Source organism: Tinamus guttatus, unplaced genomic scaffold (genome assembly GCF_059628265.1).
Source record: "Tinamus guttatus ecotype Peru unplaced genomic scaffold, ASM5962826v1 Tinamus_guttatus_pri_ptg000304l, whole genome shotgun sequence".
In the NCBI taxonomy this organism is placed as follows: Eukaryota; Metazoa; Chordata; class Aves; order Tinamiformes; family Tinamidae; genus Tinamus; species Tinamus guttatus.
Window position 1 is genome coordinate 184,470 of NW_028288838.1, and position 21,720 is coordinate 206,189.

Genomic DNA, 21,720 nt, shown 5'->3' on the forward strand with positions numbered 1-21,720 from the left:
TTTTCTTTATGAAACACTGCTGGGTAATAAGCTGCTTAACCCAGAAGCACCAATACTAACTGCAGAACGTAATGAAAGTTCAAACACAGCGCTGCCAAGCCCCCAGGACAGGGGAGCTGGAAAAAGGCCCACTTCCACAGTTGTGCCTGCAGCATTTTTGAGACATGTCTGAAGAGATTAGCTAGAGCAGAAATGTAAGAAAAAGAATTGTTAAGAAGAATTTGGAGCAATGTATTGCTGTTTTCTGTTTTGTTTTGTTTCCCTGTCCTGATTTATAACCTTGCTGTGAATATTATCCTGTCAAGCTGCACGGGCAGGGTGCCCAGGTGCAGTGCTGGGAGTTCTCCCTAGCCCCCGCAGTGCCCCATAGCGCCAGGCAACCTGCAGAATAACCCACTGTTGCAGTCAAACAGGTTTGTAATCTTCGCTTATCAGTTTGTCCTGCTTCCACAGGAAGGCTGCAATCAAAAAGGAATGCTTGTTTGCTGTGTGCATTGCCACAGAGAAAGCAGGTGGCAGAAAACACAAACGAAAAGGGCAGTCTGTGCTCAGAACATGAGCTAGATTCCCCAAGAGCAGTACTTGTGGGTAGAGATGGTTTTGCTTGGAGAAGCTGACCAAGCTGTAGGATAGGATTGTGGTGACCAGGAGGAACTGCTCTCAGAAGCTACGAACCAGCCAAAGCCAGATCTCAACAACATGCTTTAGCAGCTCACCTTATTTAAATGCAAGACCATGGTAGTACCCATGGAGTTTGCACCCAAGATTATCAGAAAAATCCACTCTTCTCGAGAAACACTCCAATAAACTGTTCCTATAACAAAAACTCCAATAAACTAATTTCCATACCTAATGGAGGTGGCTGAGAGTCACTGACTTACTTTTGCAGGCAGCAAGTTTATTCAGCAGTCTTCCAATAGAGGTATGTACATAAACCAAATAGAATCAGAACTAAAAAACTCACAGATCACATTCAGCATTCAGAGTGGGGACAGTGTCATCAGAACATCATGAGCTCAGCACGCCTGGTTGCCCAAGTTGTGTACCCTGAGTCAAATTTGCTTAGAAGCACCTCTGATGGACAAGAGGGATGAACCAGTGCTGTACAACCCATGCTGAAAAACATATTGCTAAGTATTCTGAAATACCGTTTTGGTATGGCAAATCAGCCACCCAAAAGTTAAGAAAAACTTAGGCCTAAAATCATGTATCCAGTTTCCTAAGGAAAGATAACCATAAACATCTGAAAATAATTTGACAGTGTTTGCAATTTTTTTGTGAGAATAATCATGTAAAATCTCACATATGGCATGAAATGCGGAAAAAAAAAAAAAAAGTATTCAGTCCAATATTTGGATAAACGGTAGTAACTAAATCCTGGTGAGATTCCCTGAACCCTGCAGAGGAAGTCATAAACGTGTGGGGAAAAGAAAAGAAGAAAAGTCTATGATCACATAGTTTCTAGATATATAAAGAGATACCATAATTCCACACAGAAAAATCTGCATTTAGGCTCTTCTTAATTTTACAGCACTTTCTTCATTTTTTTTGCATGTAATCATTAATTAAAATAACGTATAATGTTATATATATACAGAACAAGCACACTGTAAAACATGGTACGAGCTAATAAGGCATGTCTACATTATTTTCTTAAGGCAACACTGAGCTCACAGAGGCTTAACTGGCTGATCCCCGTAACAATTAACACATCCTTTAGGCAGGATCATCACTCAGACTCCCAATTAAGCAGATTGTTAGAGGAAGCCTCACCTGAGCTAAAGCCAGAGGCTACCCTTTAATTCTTGGAGGGGGTATGACAGGAGTGGACCATAGCTCAGGGTGAAGACATAAACAAGAGATTAAGAAGTCAGCAAGCACATCTCCAGGCCTTTCTGATCATAAAATCAGACCCAACAGGTTAAACCAGAGAAGCAAGGGAGAGACATTAATTTGTATTAATTGGAAAAGTAGGAAAAGAAATTTTGTAAAAAAGAGAAACAAGCAACAGAACCATAAAAGGGGAATCACTGCTGTGGGCCATTTTCTTTCATTTCCTCTTAAAAAGCAGCCTTCAGAGTGCAGGGAGAGCAGACAGCCCCTTGAGCACATGGCTTCGTGGCTTAACGGTGAAATTCTCCCAGCCCAGGTGCCTCCAATAGCTCAAACCTTTCGATGTCAGAGTTTGGCATGACAGCGTAATCTACTGCTAAAGGCACAGTACTATGGACAAACTGGCTACCATTGCCTGTGCTTTTATTTTGACAACACATCTAATTTCTAACATTAGCATATTCTAAAATATAGCATTTTGTCTGAAGCTGAGAAAAAAGATTGTTAATGACCATTTCCCAGGGGTATCTGAGATATTCATTGTTATCGATTTCACTGCAACAGCACCCCTTCATGCCATTCAATACACTTGCCAGCTGTCCTCTGTGTTCCGTATAGAACCAAGAAACACCAGGTGACTACTGCAAGCAGACAGAAGGAAATCAGGGGTTCTGGAGCACATGATGTATGAGAAGAGAATGAGGCATGTGCATTTGTTGTGCTTATTCTCAGAAGACTCTTGAGAGAAGATATAGGCATCTTACTGCCATCTTCAACTACCTGCAGGGAATTTAAAGAGAACCACATTCTCCTCAGCAATGCTATGGGCAAGAGGAAGGACAAGAGGAAACGGTGACAAGTGACATCAAGGGAAATTTGTTTCAAGCCTAAGGACATCTCCTCTGCATGTACACCATCCCAGGCAGCCTGGGGAAGCTGGGATTTCCACCCTTGAAGCTTTTCACACACCATCATGGGCCAAAGTCCTGGGCGTCCTGGGCACTGCCCCTAGCCCGGCTTTGAGCAGGAGACTATGCTACGTGATTTCCATAGATCCTTTCCAAACTATTTTATGGTTCCATGAAATAAGATTACCCCAATAAAGCTGAAATCACAGGATGAACCTTCGACCTGATGTTAGGGAGTAGGCATCGCTTGCTTGCTCTCCTCACCACTGCCTTACTAAGATCTACCTGAAAGAAAAAGGTGAGGCAAGTTTGTTTGCAGTACCTTGTAAAGCCAATGTGAAGTTAAAAAGATGATGTGCCACTCGGGCTTATTTTTTCATAGGTGAAAATAAGGGAGAAAAAAAAAACTTTCTAAGACAGATCAGGGTTTTCCTGCTTGCTTACGGGTGGCACAAGACTCCAAGGAGGCCTGGGAGTCTACATTACAAGCCACAAAGCTGAGTCAGACTGCAGAGGAGTTGCTGGGAAGGGTCATCCCAGCCAAGGACACTTCCAAGATGCTGTCACGGCCAGTGAGTTACAGTTTGTTGGCAAGAACGCTGCGCATAGCACAAATCCTAGGCACGAATCCTAGTGCGCAGTTACAAATACCCCCTGCAGTCCTAGGCACGGTCACACACCTTTGGGCTATAACCTTTCTTCTGAATTATTTCACTGCTGCTTTTCTCATCACTTGGTCTCTAGAATTTAGGATGGCACGCAGCATATGTTTTTACATCTTGCCCTGCTCCGCTTCCCACAGTTTCAGGGGAGCAGAGGGGGCTCTCTGAGGCTCAGCAAATGGAGATCATGCATGAGCCCCTTTCCCGGCGCACCAAAAACTGCGCCAGTCTAAGCAAACAAGCAACCTAATTCAATACATTGGAAGCAAGGCGGAGGGGCAAGGGGCGCCTTTTCCTCACGGCCTCCATTTCGTGGCCGCGCCGGGGCCGCAGCAAGATGGCGCCGTGCGCGCCGCCCCCCGCCGGGCGGTGCCCGGCGCCCGCCGCGCCCCCGCGCGTGCCCGCGGGCCGTGCGCGCCGCCGCGCGGGGCCGGGGCACAGCAGCGGCGGCAGCGGCGGGTTCCCGCGGCTCCTCGCCATGACGGCGGCGATGCGGCAGCGCTTCGACCGCTTCCTGCATGAGGAGAACTGCCTCACGGCGCTGCTGGCGCGGCTCGAGAGCAGGACCGGCGTGAGCCGCACCTACATCGCGCTCGGTGGGTGCCGCGGCCGCCCGCTCGCCCCCCGCGCTGCCCGCCCTCCCCTCCCGCTAACGGCTTCTCCCTCTCTTCCTCGCAGCCGCCGTGGGCGCGCTCGCCGTCTACCTGGTGATCGGCTACGGCGCCTCGCTGCTCTGCAACCTCATCGGCTTCGTGTACCCCGCGTACATCTCGTGAGTGCCGCGGGGGGCCCCGCGGGAGCCGCCGGCGGGGAGGGAGGCGGAAGGTGCCTCGGTCCGACGGCGTCGGACCGAGGCACCTTCCGCCTCCCTCCCCGCCGGCGGCTCCCGCGGGGCCCCCGCTATCCCGCCCGGACACTCGGTTCTGAAGTTACGGTAGTGGAGCGCGTTCCCCGGGGGTGGAGGCACGGCGGGGTGCGCGGCGGGAGGCCGCGGAACTGCGCGCGGCGGGAACCCCCCGTGCGGCCAGGCAGGCCGGGAAAAGGGGAGTCTTCCCCAACTTTCCTGCGGACCGTTAAAACGCGGCGCTTGTCTTTTAATAGCGGTGCATAAATGCAGTCAGCATCTTCAAAACACATTTTTTTTTTTTTTTTTTACTTGGCTCCCGTTCAATACAGGATTTTTGCTTGGTCCTTCTCTTGAGATTGTTGGTATTTTTTTTTCCAAATATACTAAAGGTTGACTTATTTTTAGACTCCGATAAGATTAAAGCTAGTTCTTGAAACATCTTACGATTGCAGTGTTCAGAAACGCACGACTTTTTTTTTTTTTTTTTTTTTTTTTAAGCTGTTATTGGTGGGCTCTAATTCATAAGCGTATAGGCCAAGAACAGCTTCAGAGAAACTTAGATTTTAATTTTTATAAAGCAACTTAGAGTTAAATTCTGTTTAATTACAACATGAAAGTATAAGTAGCTTACCCACTTGTAAGGCTTTAAAAGAGTTGCATAGGAATTACAGTTATGAAATCATTTACGATGTGGTCTCATTTATTTATATGCATATTTTATAAAACTATATCTAAATTGTTAATTTTGTTTTCAAACTTGGGCTTGGGACTATATGTTTAAGTCTGCCTTTATACTGTGTGACTTTATATGAATATACAAATGAGCACTCAGAATAGTTGCATACTGGCGCTTGTGTTGAATAAACTGGTAAAAGCTCTTATTGCTGGGAGGACAAGCTAGTATCAAATGCAGATACTGAGGCTTGTCTTCCTTATTTCTTTCTGCTTCCAAATCTGAAAAAATTGTTTATCTCTGAGTAACATGTTTACCATCCTATATGTAGGAAGATGTTTTAAATCTTACTGTAAAAAGTTGCCTCTTTGATGCTAATACTGCGTTTTCTTTAGTGTCGGGTGTGTATAGCATGATCCTTGGCTACAAATTTCCTTAAAATCCCTGTAATAGGCATATGCCATTCTGGCTCTGCTATTTAACACCCTCGCTGTGGGTATCCCTGCAAAGCAAAAACACTCCTAGGAGAAAATTCATTATAATGTTGTGTTCAAATTTAATCTAAAACATGTTTATCTGTGTGGGTAATTGCAGCACGGAGTGTGGCTCGTGCCAGATCCTCCAGCGGCTGACGGCGCCCGTGGGGTTGCTCTGCTCGCCCCATTCCCAAACGCAGAGCTGGTGGGTGGCCTTCTCCTGTCCGCAGGAGCCTGCCCCAGTCTGCTGGCATCCCCGCGTGGGTGCGGAGGAGACGCCGGGAAGAAGTGCGTGTATTTCGTGGTCCCGTTCTGCTGCCCTTTCCGGGGGGAGCCGTGCATGGCCTCAGCGTAGGCACGTGGCCTTCCCAGCCCATGCAGGGTTGCGGGCTCGGCCTGGCAGCAGGGAGCAGGACCTTCAGCCTACAAAACCCGCTTGGTGCTCGCTCTTACACTGGGCTAGGCCGTCACGAGCTTGACCGGGGTCACTGGGGAGATCCCCGCTCCGCCCTGCAGCGCTGTGGATCGTGCGCAGGAGCTGGGGCACTGCTGCACGGGCTCGCCAGGCGAGCGCGGCTCGGAGGGGTTTGCGTCTCCCTGCTGCCGTGCAGCCCGGCCCTCGCGCGAGCCCACCACGAGGCTGGGCGGCAGCAGCAAGGTTTGCTTCCTCGCTGTGGGCAGAACACCAGGTCCACGGGAAGGCCTCCCCGGCGGCTCTGCCTGAGCGCAGTGGCTCCTGGCGAAGGCTGGGGAGCGGGGCTGTAGGCTGCAGGTGTTGGGCAGAGTGTTAATGTGAAGTTAATGTGGAGAACAACGGGGCCAGCTGTGAAACCTCTCAGGAGGGCACTGGCGGGGAAGAGCAGATTGCCTTTTCCCCACTGTTATTATGAAGTAGATCGGTGTATCACTTCTGTGTTGTGGCTGGCTGAATTGCTTAATATGAGAAATGACTAAGTCTCTGGCCCGGCGTCCGTCCCTGCGGAAGAGCAGGCCCTCGCGGGGCGGCAGGGAAGGTGCTGTTGGCGCCAGGCTCAAATCCCAGCCTTTTATGCCACGTCATCCTCAAGGGCCACCCATGGGGCTCTTAGGTAGGCAAAATTGATTTTTTTTTTCTTTACCATCAGATCATCTGTCTATGTCCCAGAAAGACAATCAGGATTAAAGCTTGTCATACAGCCTATCCTATTTCCACTAACCCTCCACAGTACTCTGTGAAGAAACAAAGTAACTTGTCTTAAACTGAAATTTTATATTTGTTTGCAGGCTTTATGTTAATTTTATATTTCTGTCTGCAGTAGGGCAGTATTTAAAGTTTTGCCACAAATGATAGGAGCATTCTTTTTATGTTTACTGAGCTTTAACTGCACAAAGGAATAATCGGCTTGGATGGAAGAAATGAGTGGTGACAGTCTTTAAATAACTGCCAATATTTTCATTGCTTCTATAAACTTCCCGAAGTTAGCCTGTTTAACCATAGCTCCACCCATTGCCAGTGGCGGTAGCAGCCACCACCAAAAGAGGAAAAAAAAAAAAAAAAAAGAAAGAAAGAAAAAAGAAAAAGAAAAAGAGCAGGCAGGAAGGGAGTCTGTGATGACTAAGAAGTGTGTGCAAAGGATTTGCTGAACTTTCACAAGTCCTGTCACATTAAAGATTGCCAAGATGAAAATGTCTTTGGGCAATAAAAATGCTTGGACTTATTACTGATGCCTTAAGGGGAGAGAAGCAGTATAGCACAATCATGCCTCTTTTTAGCTAATTCTGTGCAGTTGCTTCAGTTCAACTTTTCTTACTTTGTCAGCGCTGCTCATATCATTCTACGTTAAGACTTAATCTAGACTGAGTGTGGAGAGGTATAAATACACAATTCAAGTCTTCAGTTGATTATTTTTGTGTGTTCAGTCCCCCTTCCTCCATGAAAAATATGACATGGTGTGTTGATGTCCTTGAATAATGTTCCACTGCTGCTTTACAAAGATGATTTGAGTGAGACAATGTAAGTGAACATATTCATAATGCTGAGTTTAAATAAGAGGAGATGGTTTCCAAAGTTGGTTTCCTTTATACAGTCTTCCCATTCAACACTCTTAGTGAGGCTTGAAACACTAAAATATGCTTTAACTTTCGTGTATGTTCTGCCAGTCACTTCCCCCAAACCAGTTTGCTTTTTATCTTTTTGGTGTTGGTTAAAAGGGAAGCACATAATTTGTCCAAAAGCAAGCAGTCACATACTGGGGAGGGATATAATACAATAGTAAGCATAAAGTGAAAAATATTATAGCTTTTCTGTATATTACAGTTAGCTTTAAAGATCTTTATGCCGCAAGTCTACAATCAGAACTAAGCTAATTGGAGGATTTCCAGTTTCTAACTGATCTAGATAATGCTTTCAGGAAATGAATATCTGCTTGAGACATAATAAATGCAGTCACCTTACAGGAACTTCTTAGTCAAGATGCATTGCAGCATTACACTCTGCGTGGACCATGCTCTTAGTGAAGTGATTTCTGGATACTGGGCTGAGTGGGAAGCCTACAGGTGTCCATGGAATGGTTTGGCTTGCACAGCTAGGGTTTCCTGGAGTAATTTTATAAGCTGCCTTTCCTTACGGAGAATCACAATACTTCTAAAACTTCCTGTGTGATTCTAAATGCTGGAAGAGCTGAGCTGGGCTCAAAAATGAGGTTAAAAAAATGTTGGATTATTGTTAGCTGCAGTTCCTATTTTCTTGTTTGTTTTGGCCATGTGTTTTAGCTACATTTTAGAGGTATTTCTGCATAGCTCTGACTCTTAAACACATGAGAACTGGTAACATCTTGCTCTTGCAAAAGAAAGGACATCTACTGTCATTGTGCATACAATGAACAAGACACAAATTCAGGTATTTTTAAGATGAGAATACTGAGGCAGCCTTCTGCTTTTAGGAAAACAAATATTCCATGAGATCTTGTGTGTGAGGGTCAGTGAACATTAGATAAGACCTAAGTTTAAATTCTGAAGAGAGGGGAAAATCAGTATTAGAGATCAGTATCAGAAATCAGTAATAAAATGACACTTGGATATAGTCTCCACCATGCAATGTAGGTGGGCAGGGAAATATAACTTCTCTTATGCCTTTATCGTTAGAAGAGCATATCACAGGCCCAATCCTTCTGTACTCAGTAAGCAATAATGCTGTGTTTGATCTCTGAGCTTATACCCTAAGCAATACCAGCTATGGAGAGGCAATCACTAAATGTGAAATATTTTTTTTTTCTTCCAGCAGAACTGCCACAAATACAGAAGCTTCCAGGAGTTTTGTGTCTCAGACTGTTAGCATGTGGCTTGCTCTTGTGAAAACACAGCTTGTCTGTACTGCGAAAGTGTTTTTTTGTTTTTTTCCCTAAGTTCCCTGGTTGCATACTGCTTGCCTTTCCTGCCAGCGCCTTGAGGGAGGACAACCTGAAGGACTTCTGTAATGCAGCTACCAGTTCTGGGCGCTCCCAGAACCGGTCTCTCGGAGGGAGTAGCGGTCCTGCCGCGGCTGTAGCGCGGGCACGTCCCGCTGCGAGGCCGGGACACTGCGCAGGGAGCGCCGCGGGAGCCAGCAGGACTGCCCGTGCCCCTGCTGAGCCTGCCCGTGCCTCGGCTGCACCTTCCGGAGCAGGCACGCGGAGGTGGCGAGGGGGGGATACCCCTTCTGAGTTAAAATTGGACAACTGACCTAGCATACGGCCCTTGAAGGGAGAGGGTGAGAATAAGCAGAGAGCAGTGAAGTGACAGGACTGCTGGTTTTTTGTGGGCGTCTGTCTTTGCGCTGACTGAACATGCAGTTTGTTGAAGAGCACCCTGTTGCTAGCCCAGTTTCTCTGCACAAATGAATCTGGAAGACTCTGTGGTGGTTGGCATTGCCTCCTGCTCGTAACTGGCTCTCCATGGATCCCCTTGCTATCCCTACATGAGCTGCTGTCCCCTGAATACACTGGAATTATGAGAGTGGGGAGGGGCCAGGCTCGTGTGCGTGCAAATACTGCAGAGTGTTGGGCAGAAAGATGTTTCCAGGATCTGGAAATGCATGGAAGATGAAGCTTTTAAAAGCTGTGTGAAAATGAAGTAATAAAGCAAATACAAATCATCAGGTACTTCCTTCATTGAAGTGATGCCAGTTCTCTGCCAGGATAAGTCTGAAAAGAGGATAACAGGGAGGTACCAAAATTAGTAGGTCTGTGTTACAGCTAAATGTTGATCCTACAGGGAGCACTGGAAAGTTGAATTAAATTACTTTTAAATAGCAACAAATTGCTGTGAAAATGCAATGCATTGGTAAGTGTCAGACCAAGAAGTACAGGGAATTCCATTTTTTCTTTTCAAGTTAAAGTGCCATACACAACTAAGGGGTTCAAAAGTATGCCTGCCTGCTCTTGCAGTGTATCACTGGTTAGGAAGCTGAAGGAAGGTTGAACAAAATATTTTTTTTAACTACCGTGTGAGCACTGGCTTCAGTTTGAGCTGTGCAGTGTGGTCTGAAATGCATGGGTTGATGCATGGGTGTCTTACTGCACCCCAGAGATTTCTTGGCCTGCTATGGGGGCTTAACTTGTATCTTTCCTACTAAATTGTGTATTTGTACCTTTAAGGAGTTATGAGGTGTGCTTTGCAGATTGGAAGGTTTTGACTGATCACTTTGCATTCTACCAGACTAATATATTTTGACATGTTTTTCCTGATTTCTAGCTTTCACATCTTATTATCTGGACCTAACTCAAAAAAAAAAAAAAGCCTCCAAACCAGTGAAATGACAAACATTTTGTTTTGTTGAAAGAATACTGTATGTCTGAAATTAAACTAAAAGTAACTTATTATGTTGGAGCTAATTTGATGATGGGTAATGGTCTTTTCCTGGAAAAGATCTTTGTCAAAATGAGCCAGATGCTTTAGGTGAAAGAACTTGGCAACACTAAAATTAGACTAGTATATATTATCTTTGATGTATGTTTGTTTGTTTGTTGAGACACACACAGTCCAAATTGAACTGGTATTCTGAGACTGCAGTTATATAAATGAATATAGTTACATAAGGGCCTGGGCTGTCAGCAGCCTCAGCACTTTCTCCTTGGCCTCACCAGTTTGCAGGTTATCAGGGAAGAGATCTGGCTGCAAATGAGCCCAGCCAAGGAGTTTCAGCTGGGTCACCCTCTGTCTGCACAGTGGTAGCGGTGCCTGGGGCAGGTTGTTTTCTCTGCTGGACAAACATCTGCTTTTGAAACATCTGGGCTGGAACTGTCCCTATCCAGTCCACTGGGAAGTGTCCACAGTGACTGCTCTTAACCGCTGATGTGCCGCTGTACGTTGTTGTTTGAGGCTTTGAATAAAGTCCTCTACAGTCAGTGTAAGAACAGCCTTAAAAATCCTTTGCAGTGATTGGTAAGTAGCTGACAGTGCAGCTGGCAGTGAATTTCTTAATTTCTTTTTAAATTAGAATCTCAGTAGTTTGGATCTCCTTTCTATAACTTTTTGTTGTTGTTGATGGTAATTTTGTGTGCTAATGGGACTGGCTTGTTCTTATGATGTACGAATAGCCATTACAAGAAGACTGTTCTAAATTTGACTGTAATGCTAGAGTCTCACAGTATGCATTCACCTCTGATCTATATCCTTTCGCTTACTAATGGAGATTGCATTTGGAATACTACACCAATCGATTCATGATTTAACATGGAAAAAAAGAATGTTCCTGGCTTGAAGTATTGTGCATGACAGCTAGTTGCACAGAACGTTAGAGGTATAATAGTTTCTTCTAGAATAAGTTACTAAAGTTCAGTCTAAATATAGTGAGATTCAGATCATGGAGTCATTATGGTTGGAAAAGATATTTAAGATCATCAAGTCTAACCGTAACCCTATCAGCACCAAACCTGCTGCACCATGTCCCTAAGTGCCTCATCTAATAGTTCTGAAGAAGAAAAACTTGTTTTGGGTGTTTCACAGAATTGCATGGTACTTGCTGATTCTCAAATATAAAGAATTTTCTCTGAGTTCCTTTTACCCTGTGTAAGTAGGGGAGGATGGAGGTAACTTTTGTCCTTTTATTTCTAAAGAGAGATAAGCTACAATATGAATTCATGTTGGCCCTCCTCACTGGGGGACATGTTTTGAAGCAGAATACTCATCAAATTCTTGACTCTTCTTGACTGCAGTTAAAATTTTCATTCACTGATGGCCTTGCTGCACCCATTCCCTGCTGCCTGCACCCCACACACTTTTTACTTCTGAGGCGACATTGCTGGCTGATTCCTTAGCAGGTTTGCTAGGTGTCTGCCCCGAAAACTTACCCTGCAATATCTAGGTCATACTGGATTGTGCATTGAATTCCACTGCTTGCAAGAAAACAGCGTCTGGATGGTGTTGGATTTCGTGCCACACACCAGATGGTTAAACCAGACTTTATGTCAGCCTGTAGAGCTTGGGAGTACTTGACCATAAAAGTTTCCTATCCATATTCCTATTCCTATCCTATCCCTTATTGCTGATCACAGCAAACTCCTCTTTTTAGAATTCTAAGCACCTCCGGAAAGAAGAATGAGGATACTCTAAGACGCCATGTATAAGCTTACGAGCTCCAGTGAAAATAACAGTTTTCAAGAACAAATGATAATTCAACTTTTGCGTGGCCAGCCTACAGAGCAGCCTGTATCTCCCTCAAATGAGTGATCCCTAAGTTTAAAGGGCAGGACTTTGGGGGTGGCTCATTCTCTGCATTGCTGAGATTCATATAGTTAGTACTGTGGGGTTTTGTTTTGTGCTATATCCTTAGGGGTTAGTGTTTTCAAATATTTCTCGTGACATCAGGGCTAGTAATTCATAGTTTAAAAAATAGCGTATATTCACATTTATTGCTTCACCACCTGAGGATTCACAGCATTTCTGTTTGACTGAAATATACAAGATCAGTGGTGCTGCCTGGTAGGTGCTACCAGGACCTGGAGATCATGAATACTTTGGAGCAAAGGGTGCTCTATCTCGAGAGTTTTGGTTGAGTGCATATGTTATAGACATAAGCATATACTGAACAGGTGTCCCCACAAAGCTAAAAGTCAGTGAATAGCTGACTGGAAAAAAGTCAACTTGCTTAACCTCTTAAGTTTGATACTTTTTGTTTGTAATTGTTATTATTTGTTTGTTACAAGATCTTTGTTTAAGATCCATATGGAGGCATTTGATAGGGTGGCCCTGAGCTTAAGGGACTGCAAGCAGCAGATGGTGAGCATTCAGTTGGGGCATACCCATAGCCCTGCAGTCGTGAATAAAATATCTCATATTGGTGCTGCAGTGTCATTTGTCCTTTGAGATGAAGTTTTTTGATGAAAATTTCTTATTTTCATGATTTCTAAGATGGCTTTAATAATACCAACAAAAATTAAAGAGCATCTCCTTAATCTGCAGATGGTTTCAAACAATGACTGGGAATTAGCAGGGCTGTCAGCTGTTTCACTGCTGAGCATTCTCTCACAAATAGCAAGCTAACATGCGGATTTTGAAATCTCTAATATCCTTTGTCCATATAAATCCCGATAATGGAGAGCACAAAGATTCATGCACTTCAGGCCTGCAGCAAGTTTTATGTAGCACTGATAAACTTTGCAGTTAGTTTGGTTCTCTCCTTTATTTGTCCTCTTGCTCAACACAGTAAATTCACTACTAATTTCTTGTGCTTTTTTCCTCTCCTTCCAGACGTGTGGTGTCACACTTTGAAAACAGCCCAGATCTGTGGCCCTCTTCCTCCCAGCCATCTCTGGGGGGTGCTTGTTGCAGAGCTCCCTACCCAGTGATACTAGAACAGCCAAAAGAGAGGTGCAGACCCAGGAGGACACCGAGGCGGTCAGAGTTGGGAGGGCAGGAGCTGGCAAGGCTGCTGCTGCCTTAGAGAAAATCCCCTGCACTGCAGTTTTCCAAGAGCAGCAGTGAGCAGAGCTGCTGCCCTGCACCTGCAGCAAACCTGTTTTTCCAGTTGGGCCCATGGTACCTGAACAACCGCACCTAGTTGTGCTCCACAGTGTGGGGCCAGGGCTGTCACTGTCCCACGCCAAGGCCCTTGCTCACAGCCCCAGCTCTAAGCACATCAGCACGTGTGAGCACAGGGCAAGCGCAAAACCTGCATGCTGCCTTTCGAGCTAGAGCCAGGTCAGGGGTGTGCGTGTGCTGTGGGGCTGCCAGCACTTCCTCTGAGACATGTCACGTGAATGATTTCCAAACGTACAAAACCAGGAAAGGTACTTGCTGAGAGCTCCCTCTCTAGATTTCTGTATATCTACCTCCTGATCCTTATTACACATTGCAAGAGTAAATTTTATACCTTTGGCACATCTCACTGGTGTTTCTTCGGCAGCACGGTATTTAACATTAAGGGAGTAAAAGTCTAAGAAAATTTAAATTAATTAAACTAAGCGAGTGAAACAGTTTAATAAATTTAATTTAAATTAATCCTGTGGCATGAGCGGGGAGAGTGCTCTTTAATATTCTCAAGTTTCACATTATCAAATTCACCCTTGCTAGTATTTCATTCTAAAGCCCCTGGCACCAGGACAGGCTGGTGATGACCTGCTGGAGAGCAGCTCTGCAGAGCAGGACCTGGGCATCCTGGTGGACACCTAGCTGACCACAAGCCAGCAAAGTGACCTGTGTCCAAGCCCAGTGGTATCCTGGGGTGCATCAGGAAGAGCAGGTCAAGGGAGATAATCCCCCCCACACAGTAGCCCTGGTGAGGCCACATCTGGAGCACTGTGTCCTTTGCTGGGCTCCTCGCTACAAGAGGGATGTGAAGCTACTGGAGCGAGTCCAGCAAAAGGCTGCTAAGGTGCTCGGGGACCGGAGCATCTGTCCTATGAGGAGAGGCTGAGAGAGCTGTGCCCGCTCCACCCGGGGGAGACTGATGCACATAAGTATCTGAAGGTTTAAGGGAGGTGGGGCCAGGCTTCTCAGTGGTGCCGAGTGATAGGATGAGAGGCAAAGGGCACAAACTGAAACAGGAAACTGTGTCTGAATATCAGGAAAAACTTACTGTGAGGGTGACTGAACAGTGTAACAGGTTGTCCAGAAAGGTGGTGGAGTCTCCACCTTCAGAGATACTCAGAAGTTTTCTGGACAGGGTCTTGGGCATTGTGTTCTAGGTGTCCCTGCTTGAGCAGGTGGTTTGGACTAGGTAATCTGCAAAGGTTACTTCCAGCCTCAACCATTGTTGTTGTGATCTGTGGTAGTAATCTAGGACTTAGCAAGTCTAGAATTTCTCCCTCACTTCATTTTTGAAAGAAAACTCACAAGCATTTTTACTCAACTTTTTTTTTTTGTTAAAGACTCTATAAGCATGAACTCCTAGAAGCTGAAGAACAAGAAGTCATTTAGTCATTAAATAAGAATCCCAGGACTTTACTAAAGGTTGCTGTGCACTCTTCTTGCTAACACAGGCCATGTCATTATTGGCACGTCCCATAACAGCGAGTGAAACAGTTGCTGCTGTAGATCTGCAGTCCCCACTCCACATGTTTGAGTAGGTTAGTTTGCACAAGCTCTGTTTTGCTTCTGTGGAAGCAAAGTGGAAGTGCTTGTCAGTAGATAGAGCACATCTTCTGGTCTACCTTTTCCAAAAAGATCCTAGATCACATACGTGGTAAGTAAAGATACTTAAGACTTGCTTCAAAATCCTGAGCTAAATTTAAAATGCTAATACAAGTGCCTGCAGAACTGACCAAATACTTTCCCCTCTCGTCTTCTATCTAATGAATTGATACTTAAGCATCTTTTCTGAGCCTCACGTTTAGGAAGAGACTTTGCTATTCAGAAATCGTGGATTCATTGTATGATGGATAGTATGTAGGCCTCTTCTGGACAGCATATGGAGAAATTGAAATCTGGGAATTTGTGTGTAACAACAAATCTAAGACTTGAAAACCTCACAGTGGGTGAAACTGGCACTATTGACCTGATCACTTGTTTCATTTTCTTCACAGAATCAAGGCTATTGAAAGCCCCAACAAAGATGATGACACGCAGTGGCTGACATACTGGGTGGTGTATGGTGTTTTCAGCATAGCAGAATTCTTCTCTGATATCTTCCTGTCATGGTTCCCATTCTACTACATGCTAAAGGTAGGTTAATTCATCCCCGCCCCCCCCCCCAAAAAAAAAGCAATACTTTTAATGTAACTGGTATAATGTTTTCAGAACAAATGGATGACAACAGGTTTCCCTGGAATAATCACTGGGTCGCACCTTATTTTTAGATGACATTACATGTAATTTGTTATTCTAGTGCTGTAGAAGTGATCTTCCTGAGGCTGATGCTTTTGTATAGCAAGAGGGGAAGCTGGGGTGGATGGCAAGGAAAGAGCTGTAGTGTTTTAGGAGCTAAAAGCCTGTATATCTATACATATGTACCATGTGTATTCACATTAACAGTTCTGAATTCATACAGTGCATTTTGAGGTCTTCTTTTCTAATGACTTGGTGGAGAAAATGTGTCAAGGATTTCCAAATGCCAGCACAGCAGCCTTTCTGAAGAGCATGCAATTGTAATTCAGGCTGACCTAGCAAGTAAACACCAAGCCCAGATGGCTCTGATAATCCGGTTGCAGAAATACCACATTTGTGTGCAGTGGTGGTATGAAGGGTAACGTATTATTCTCAGTTCAGCAGAAAGCCACCCGAGTGAAGGAAGCACTGGGGGTAAGCACGCAGCTCTGCAGGGTAACCACAGAGGGACACGGTGCAGAAGGCTGCTGCCAGTGGCGGGGAGGAGGAGACTTTGCTCCTTTGGTGCTTTGGCTGAGAACCAGGGAGCAGTGCTGCGTGGGTGGAGGGATGGGAGGGCTTCCTCGTGGGGAAAGGGGAGAGCCCACAGCTTGGCGCTCCCAACCAGCTGAGACCAAAACCCCCCATAGTGTAGTTTGTGGTGACTCGAGGCTTCCTTTCTCATCTTTTGAAATGGGAGCACAGATAGGTCATGCACGCAGATTTCAAAGTCTCCAATTTTTCAAATATGCTAAATATCCATACTGGTATTTATTTTGTACAGCTTGTAGATTGTACTCTGGACTGAGGCTTGGCTGCTTGCTGTTTCTGTTTACTTTGATATGCAGGACTCAGCCTCTAATCTTAGGTGTTCCCGTATTATTGCAATTCAGAGCTTATTCTCTGCAACCATATAGTTAGCATTCTCATTGGTTAGCTAGGCATTCTGATTGGTAAGCACTTTACTATGAACAAAAATATTTTAAAAGCCTTTCTCTCTCCTCTGGAAAAACAGCATATTTTAAGCCATTCTGATAGGCACAACCAAATACTTGAAAGAAATAAGCTTAAAGCTTACTTAAAAGGATGTTAAATTGGTTTAGCAGAATCTTTCATAGAATGCAGTTGTTTACCCCAGGAAAGAGCTCTACTTTTTGAAGGGATGTCCTATCAAGATATCTCTCCAGCTCCAAATATATCTAGGGGAGAGAAAAATAGCATTTTTTCCTGATGTAGTAGGTTAAAGATACTTATTTGAAGAGATGGGCATAATAGAGAGAATTTTATTTTGATGTGGCTTGCAGCGAAAACTAGGCCAAAACTTCATGTGTCTGAACTGCAGAATGTGTATGGTTTTCAGTGTCCATATCACTTCTCTGATTCTCTGGGGAAGAAGAGAGGGAAGATAATACAAAATATTTGGAAGGCTTATCTGAAGAAAAGTGTTCAGTTTCCTAATGCAAAAGAATTTTTATTCATTTTGTTAAACTTTCATCAAAACCTTCCTTTTAGGATAACCTCCACTGTCTCGTGCAGCTCGTAATGATGAAATTGTTGTTCAGGAGTTTTGTATGCGGCACCAGAGTAGTATTTAAGTGCAGTTTGCCAGTGGAAAATCAAAAGTATGGGGGGGAAGGAAGGAGACAGAAATGTCTAGCTATGCACAGTGGATTTCTAAAAGAATATTATAATCAAATCTGTTTCTAGGAAATGCTTTTATGTTATGCAGTAGACTGGAAACTTCATAAATAAGTAAAAAGTCTTGCTTATGTTTTAAAAATGACTTTCTCTCAGAAGCTCGGGTGCACTGAAGCAGCCTTTGCTTTTTCTTCAGCCCCTGGAGAAACGGCCACGTATACTGAAAAACTTTTGGAATCTAACCTATTGGAAGACATGCCATTTGCCAATGACATTAAAAAGAGGCATTATCACTTTCACTTAATTGCATAATTTTAAGTTGCTTGCAGTTTTACAGTAGTTTATATGATTAGTTTGATACTTCCTGGTTTTGGTGTTTACCCTGTGTGTTTGGGTGTGAGGTTTTTCAGGAGGAAAAGTTCAGATTTTACATTTTTTTCTTCCTTCTCTCTCTCTCTCTCTCTCTGTCCCCCCTCGCAAAAAGATGTGGAAATCCTCAATGTCTAAATCATACTTAAAGCATATTTTGTCCGAGGTTGTGGTGTGTTTGATTTGTGTTTTAAGAAAATCTCACCTGGTCTCCCCTGCAGAGCTGGTCTGCCTTTATTCGCTGGAGAGGGTTGTGACTTCTGGTGATGGTCTAATCCTTGTGTCTTGAAGGAACTGTAATGTTGTTGGGAAAATCTGCCCGTGGCATCTGAACATTGGTGTATATCCTTGCAGAGCTGTTCTTTGTCCCGGCAGCCTCCACAAAGGCCCTGCAGCGCGAGGCTCGCGGCGCGGGCGCTGGTGCCGCCGGGGCCGCGTGTCCCGCGCAGCGGCGCCCGGCTCCGAGGGCGGTGCAGGGCTCACGGCGCTCACGTGCGCCCTTGTCCCCGCAGTGCGGCTTCCTGCTGTGGTGCATGGCGCCCAGCCCCTCCAACGGCGCCGAGCTGCTCTACCACCGCGTTATCCGCCCCTTCTTCCTGAAGCACGAAGCGCAGCTGGACAGCGTGGTGAAAGACCTGAAGGACAAGGCTGCAGAAACTGCAGACACCATCACAAAAGAAGGTGAGACAAAGAACATTCACAGTTCATGTACAAGGGTGGTCAGGGGACTGGTGCACGTGCCCTGTGAGGAGAGGCTGAGGGAGCTGGGCCTGTTCAGCCGGGAGAAGAGAAGGCTGAGAGGGGACCTGATCAGTGTCTGTAAGTACCTCAAGGGAGGCAGTGAGGAGGATGGTGCTGGCCTCTTTTCACTGGTGGCCACCGACAGAACTGGAGGTAATGGCTACAAAATGATGCACCAAAAGTTCCACAGGAACTTAAGGAAAAGTTTCATAATGGTGAGGGTGGCAGAGCACTGGAACAGGCTGCCCAGAGAGGTTGTGGAGTCTCCTTCTCTGGAGATCTTCAAAACCCGCCTGGATGCCACCCTGTGCCACGTGCTCTAGGTGACCCTGTGTGTGCAGGGGGGTTGGACTAGATGATCTCTAGAGGTCCCTTCCAACCATAAGCATTCTGTGATTCTATGATATCAATCAGAAGGTATTCTCCTCTGCAACCCTAATATTAAAGTTCTTATTTTTCATCTCTGGAAGAAAATTATGCAAGAAGTGAATTTTAAAATGCAATGTAAATTTTAATGAAGAAATTAAGATTTGGAGGAAAGTACCAAGCAAGGAGGATTGCGGTCAATTTTGTGGTTACGTTTGATGAAAGCAAGCTATTAACCAAATAATGGGCAACTAGCTCTTCCCAACATAGATATCCAGATAAATATTCTATATAGATAAACTGGTCAGCATATCCTCGCAAAACAGCTTCTGTAAATACAGTTACTCTTTCCCCGCATTCTTGCATCTCCTAAAATGCCATCTCAAAATACTATGTACTATGGAAGAACTGCCCAAGACCTTGTAATGCAAAACCTTGTATTCGCAACAAACAGCAGCCTGTAAAATTGTTTGCTGTCTGTGTAAGTATTTGTACTTTTCCCTGCTCTGGAAATAAAAGAATTTCTGAGCTAACTTTTAAAGAAATAAATTTAAAAAATATATTTTTTCAGGGTGGATTCCTAACTGTGTCACAACCTGAAGCTTGCTTAGTTTCTACTTTTATTTCTTTGCATTCTGAACTGGATACTTAGCCTCTGTAATATGTTATCATAATTTTATGAGCAAGGAGGGGGTTTGTATTAAGTAGCTGAAGTAAAGATTTAAATTCAAGGTGTGTTTTTTTGTTGTTTGTTTTTTTTGTTTGGGTTTTTTGTTTTTGTTCTTTTTTTTAGAAGAAACTTCAGAGCACCCTAAATCTCCTTTCCCCAGGCACCACATGCAGTGTGATTTCCTCTTACCTAACCTTTTACCTTACCTCCTGCCGGTTTTCTTATCAGCATTGCAGTGGTCTGCCTTTCTCTGGTATTCTTGGAATTTTTGCTGTATAACCCTCACTGAGTCATTCTTGTTAAAGAGATGTCCTAAAGACTATTCTTTCATCTCACACATTCATTCCATCACTTACTGCTCTTTCCTATTTTTAGATAGTAATTTGCATATATATATATATTCTTAAGAAATTCTATCCATACGCAGACACGTTAGTATTATTCGAGCGTTGTTTCAGCAGCGTGATAACTTCTTGCTGTGAATTGTAAAGAGGTCCTAAGGACTGTGAGTTAGACCTGTTTTCTCCTTAAAACAGTAGTAAGACAGTCTGTGCTGTTTATTGTGCTGCTCCTCATGTATGGTGTAGGTTCAGTACACTATTTTTTGGAAAGCCTTGTATTTGATATTATCAGTATCCTCTCTCCGTATGCATACATATATATTGTGCACAGGAAATATTCATATATATGTGTGCATGCAGGTACAAAAACTTTAAAGCTATTGTGTTTCTTTTGTAACTTGAGAGGATGATAACATTTTTCTGCAGCTCAAGAACAGTGTATAGGCCACTTGCTTTGTAGACCATTAAAATGAAATGTTTTTCTTTTCTCTGCTGCAGCCAAGAAAGCAACAGTGAATTTGCTCGGTGAGGAGAAGAAGAGCACTTAAGCTGCTAACTGGATAAAGAATGTTTCCCTACCACCTCCTTTATAAAGTTTGATGTTACTGGGGATAGTGGTATAACTTTAATAATATTGCCTTGGAAACATTTTGATATTAAAGGAATGTGTTGTCAGTTTGCTTACTACTTTGCTGATGTCTGTATAGAAAGTAAGCATTTTTATTTAAAAGCAATGCAGTGGATGTAAGCATCTGAAATTATTGAAAATATTTTATTCATCTTCATGCAGAAGAAATCTTTCAGTAATCACTTCTGCAGTAACATAAATGAAAAGTATGTGTCCCACATGCTCTGCACTTTAGTTGTCTCTTTGTGCATGTAATTACTCTTAACTGTGGTGTGTCTGCTAATGTAAAATTTTGTATGAGGAGAATATAACCTGAAAGGATTCTCTTGAATATGCAGGGAATTACTGAGAGGTGGCATAATGGATGTATTCCCCATTAATGAAATTAATGAAATGATGAAACTGTTCTAGGCGCCTGATAGGGATTATTCACTGTTGCATGTTTCATTGTAACTTGCAGTGTTTGGTACAGTGTGTGTATTCTTAAACGGGTAGATACTAAATATAGAAAAGAGTAACTTAATTCGTGTGATCCAGTTTACATAAATGTGAAATAATTTGCCAGAAACTGATACATTAAATTGAGAGCACAAGATGGGTAAAGTATAACCCTCGGCCTTTTCTTGCTAGAAGTTATCATCTAAAATGGAGAACAGAGTGCCTTGTAAGATGACATTAGAAAACACAAACTTTTCACTGAGGAGTGATGCTGTTGCAAGCACTGTCTTCTAAAGGCCCATTGAAACAGTTACTGCCCTGGATGTCAGTCCCCCAACGGACATCAGTGCTTCACAGCACGACCCCTGTGAGCTCGTCCTGCTCTTGCATGTTCTGAAGCCTCTTCTGGCTCTCTGCTGACAGCAGCTCTGCGTCAGCACTGCCCCTTCTTCACAAAAGGGAGGCTCTTGTTGGTTGCTTAATCTGCTCCTGGCCAGCAAGTGCAGATGCGAGCTAATTTGTTAATCTGTCATCTTGCAATTCATGGAATAGAACTGAATTCAGAATATGGAAAGTTTAAGCTTAATTTTTTGATATAATAAAAAGTGATTTCTTTACCCACTAACCTCAGTTGATTAGGTTAGGATAGTCACTTTTGGCCTTCCACAACATGTTGATATTTAGACATTCACTCTTTACAGGCTGCCCAGAGAGGTTGTGGAGTCTCCTTCCTTGGAGATCTTCCAAACCCGCTTGGACGCAGTCCTGTGCCATGTGCTCTGGGTGACCCTGTGTGTGCAGGGGGGTTGGACTAGATGATCTCTAGAGGTCCCTTCCAACCTTAAGCATTCTGTGATTCTATAATTCTGT

At 44.2% G+C, this 21,720-nt stretch overlaps 1 protein-coding gene across 1 annotated transcript; it reads left to right on the forward strand.

Annotated features, from left to right (window-relative positions):
* Positions 1–3,849: 3,849 nt before the first annotated feature.
* REEP5 (receptor accessory protein 5) lies at positions 3,850–20,761 on the forward strand. Its single transcript, XM_088528156.1, has 5 exons — positions 3,850–3,999; positions 4,082–4,175; positions 15,380–15,518; positions 18,179–18,347; positions 20,283–20,761. The coding sequence occupies exons 1-5, from the start codon at positions 3,882–3,884 to the stop codon at positions 20,330–20,332; spliced, it is 570 nt and encodes a 189-aa protein (XP_088384282.1). The 5' UTR covers positions 3,850–3,881; the 3' UTR covers positions 20,333–20,761.
* The last annotated feature ends 959 nt before the right edge of the window (positions 20,762–21,720 follow it).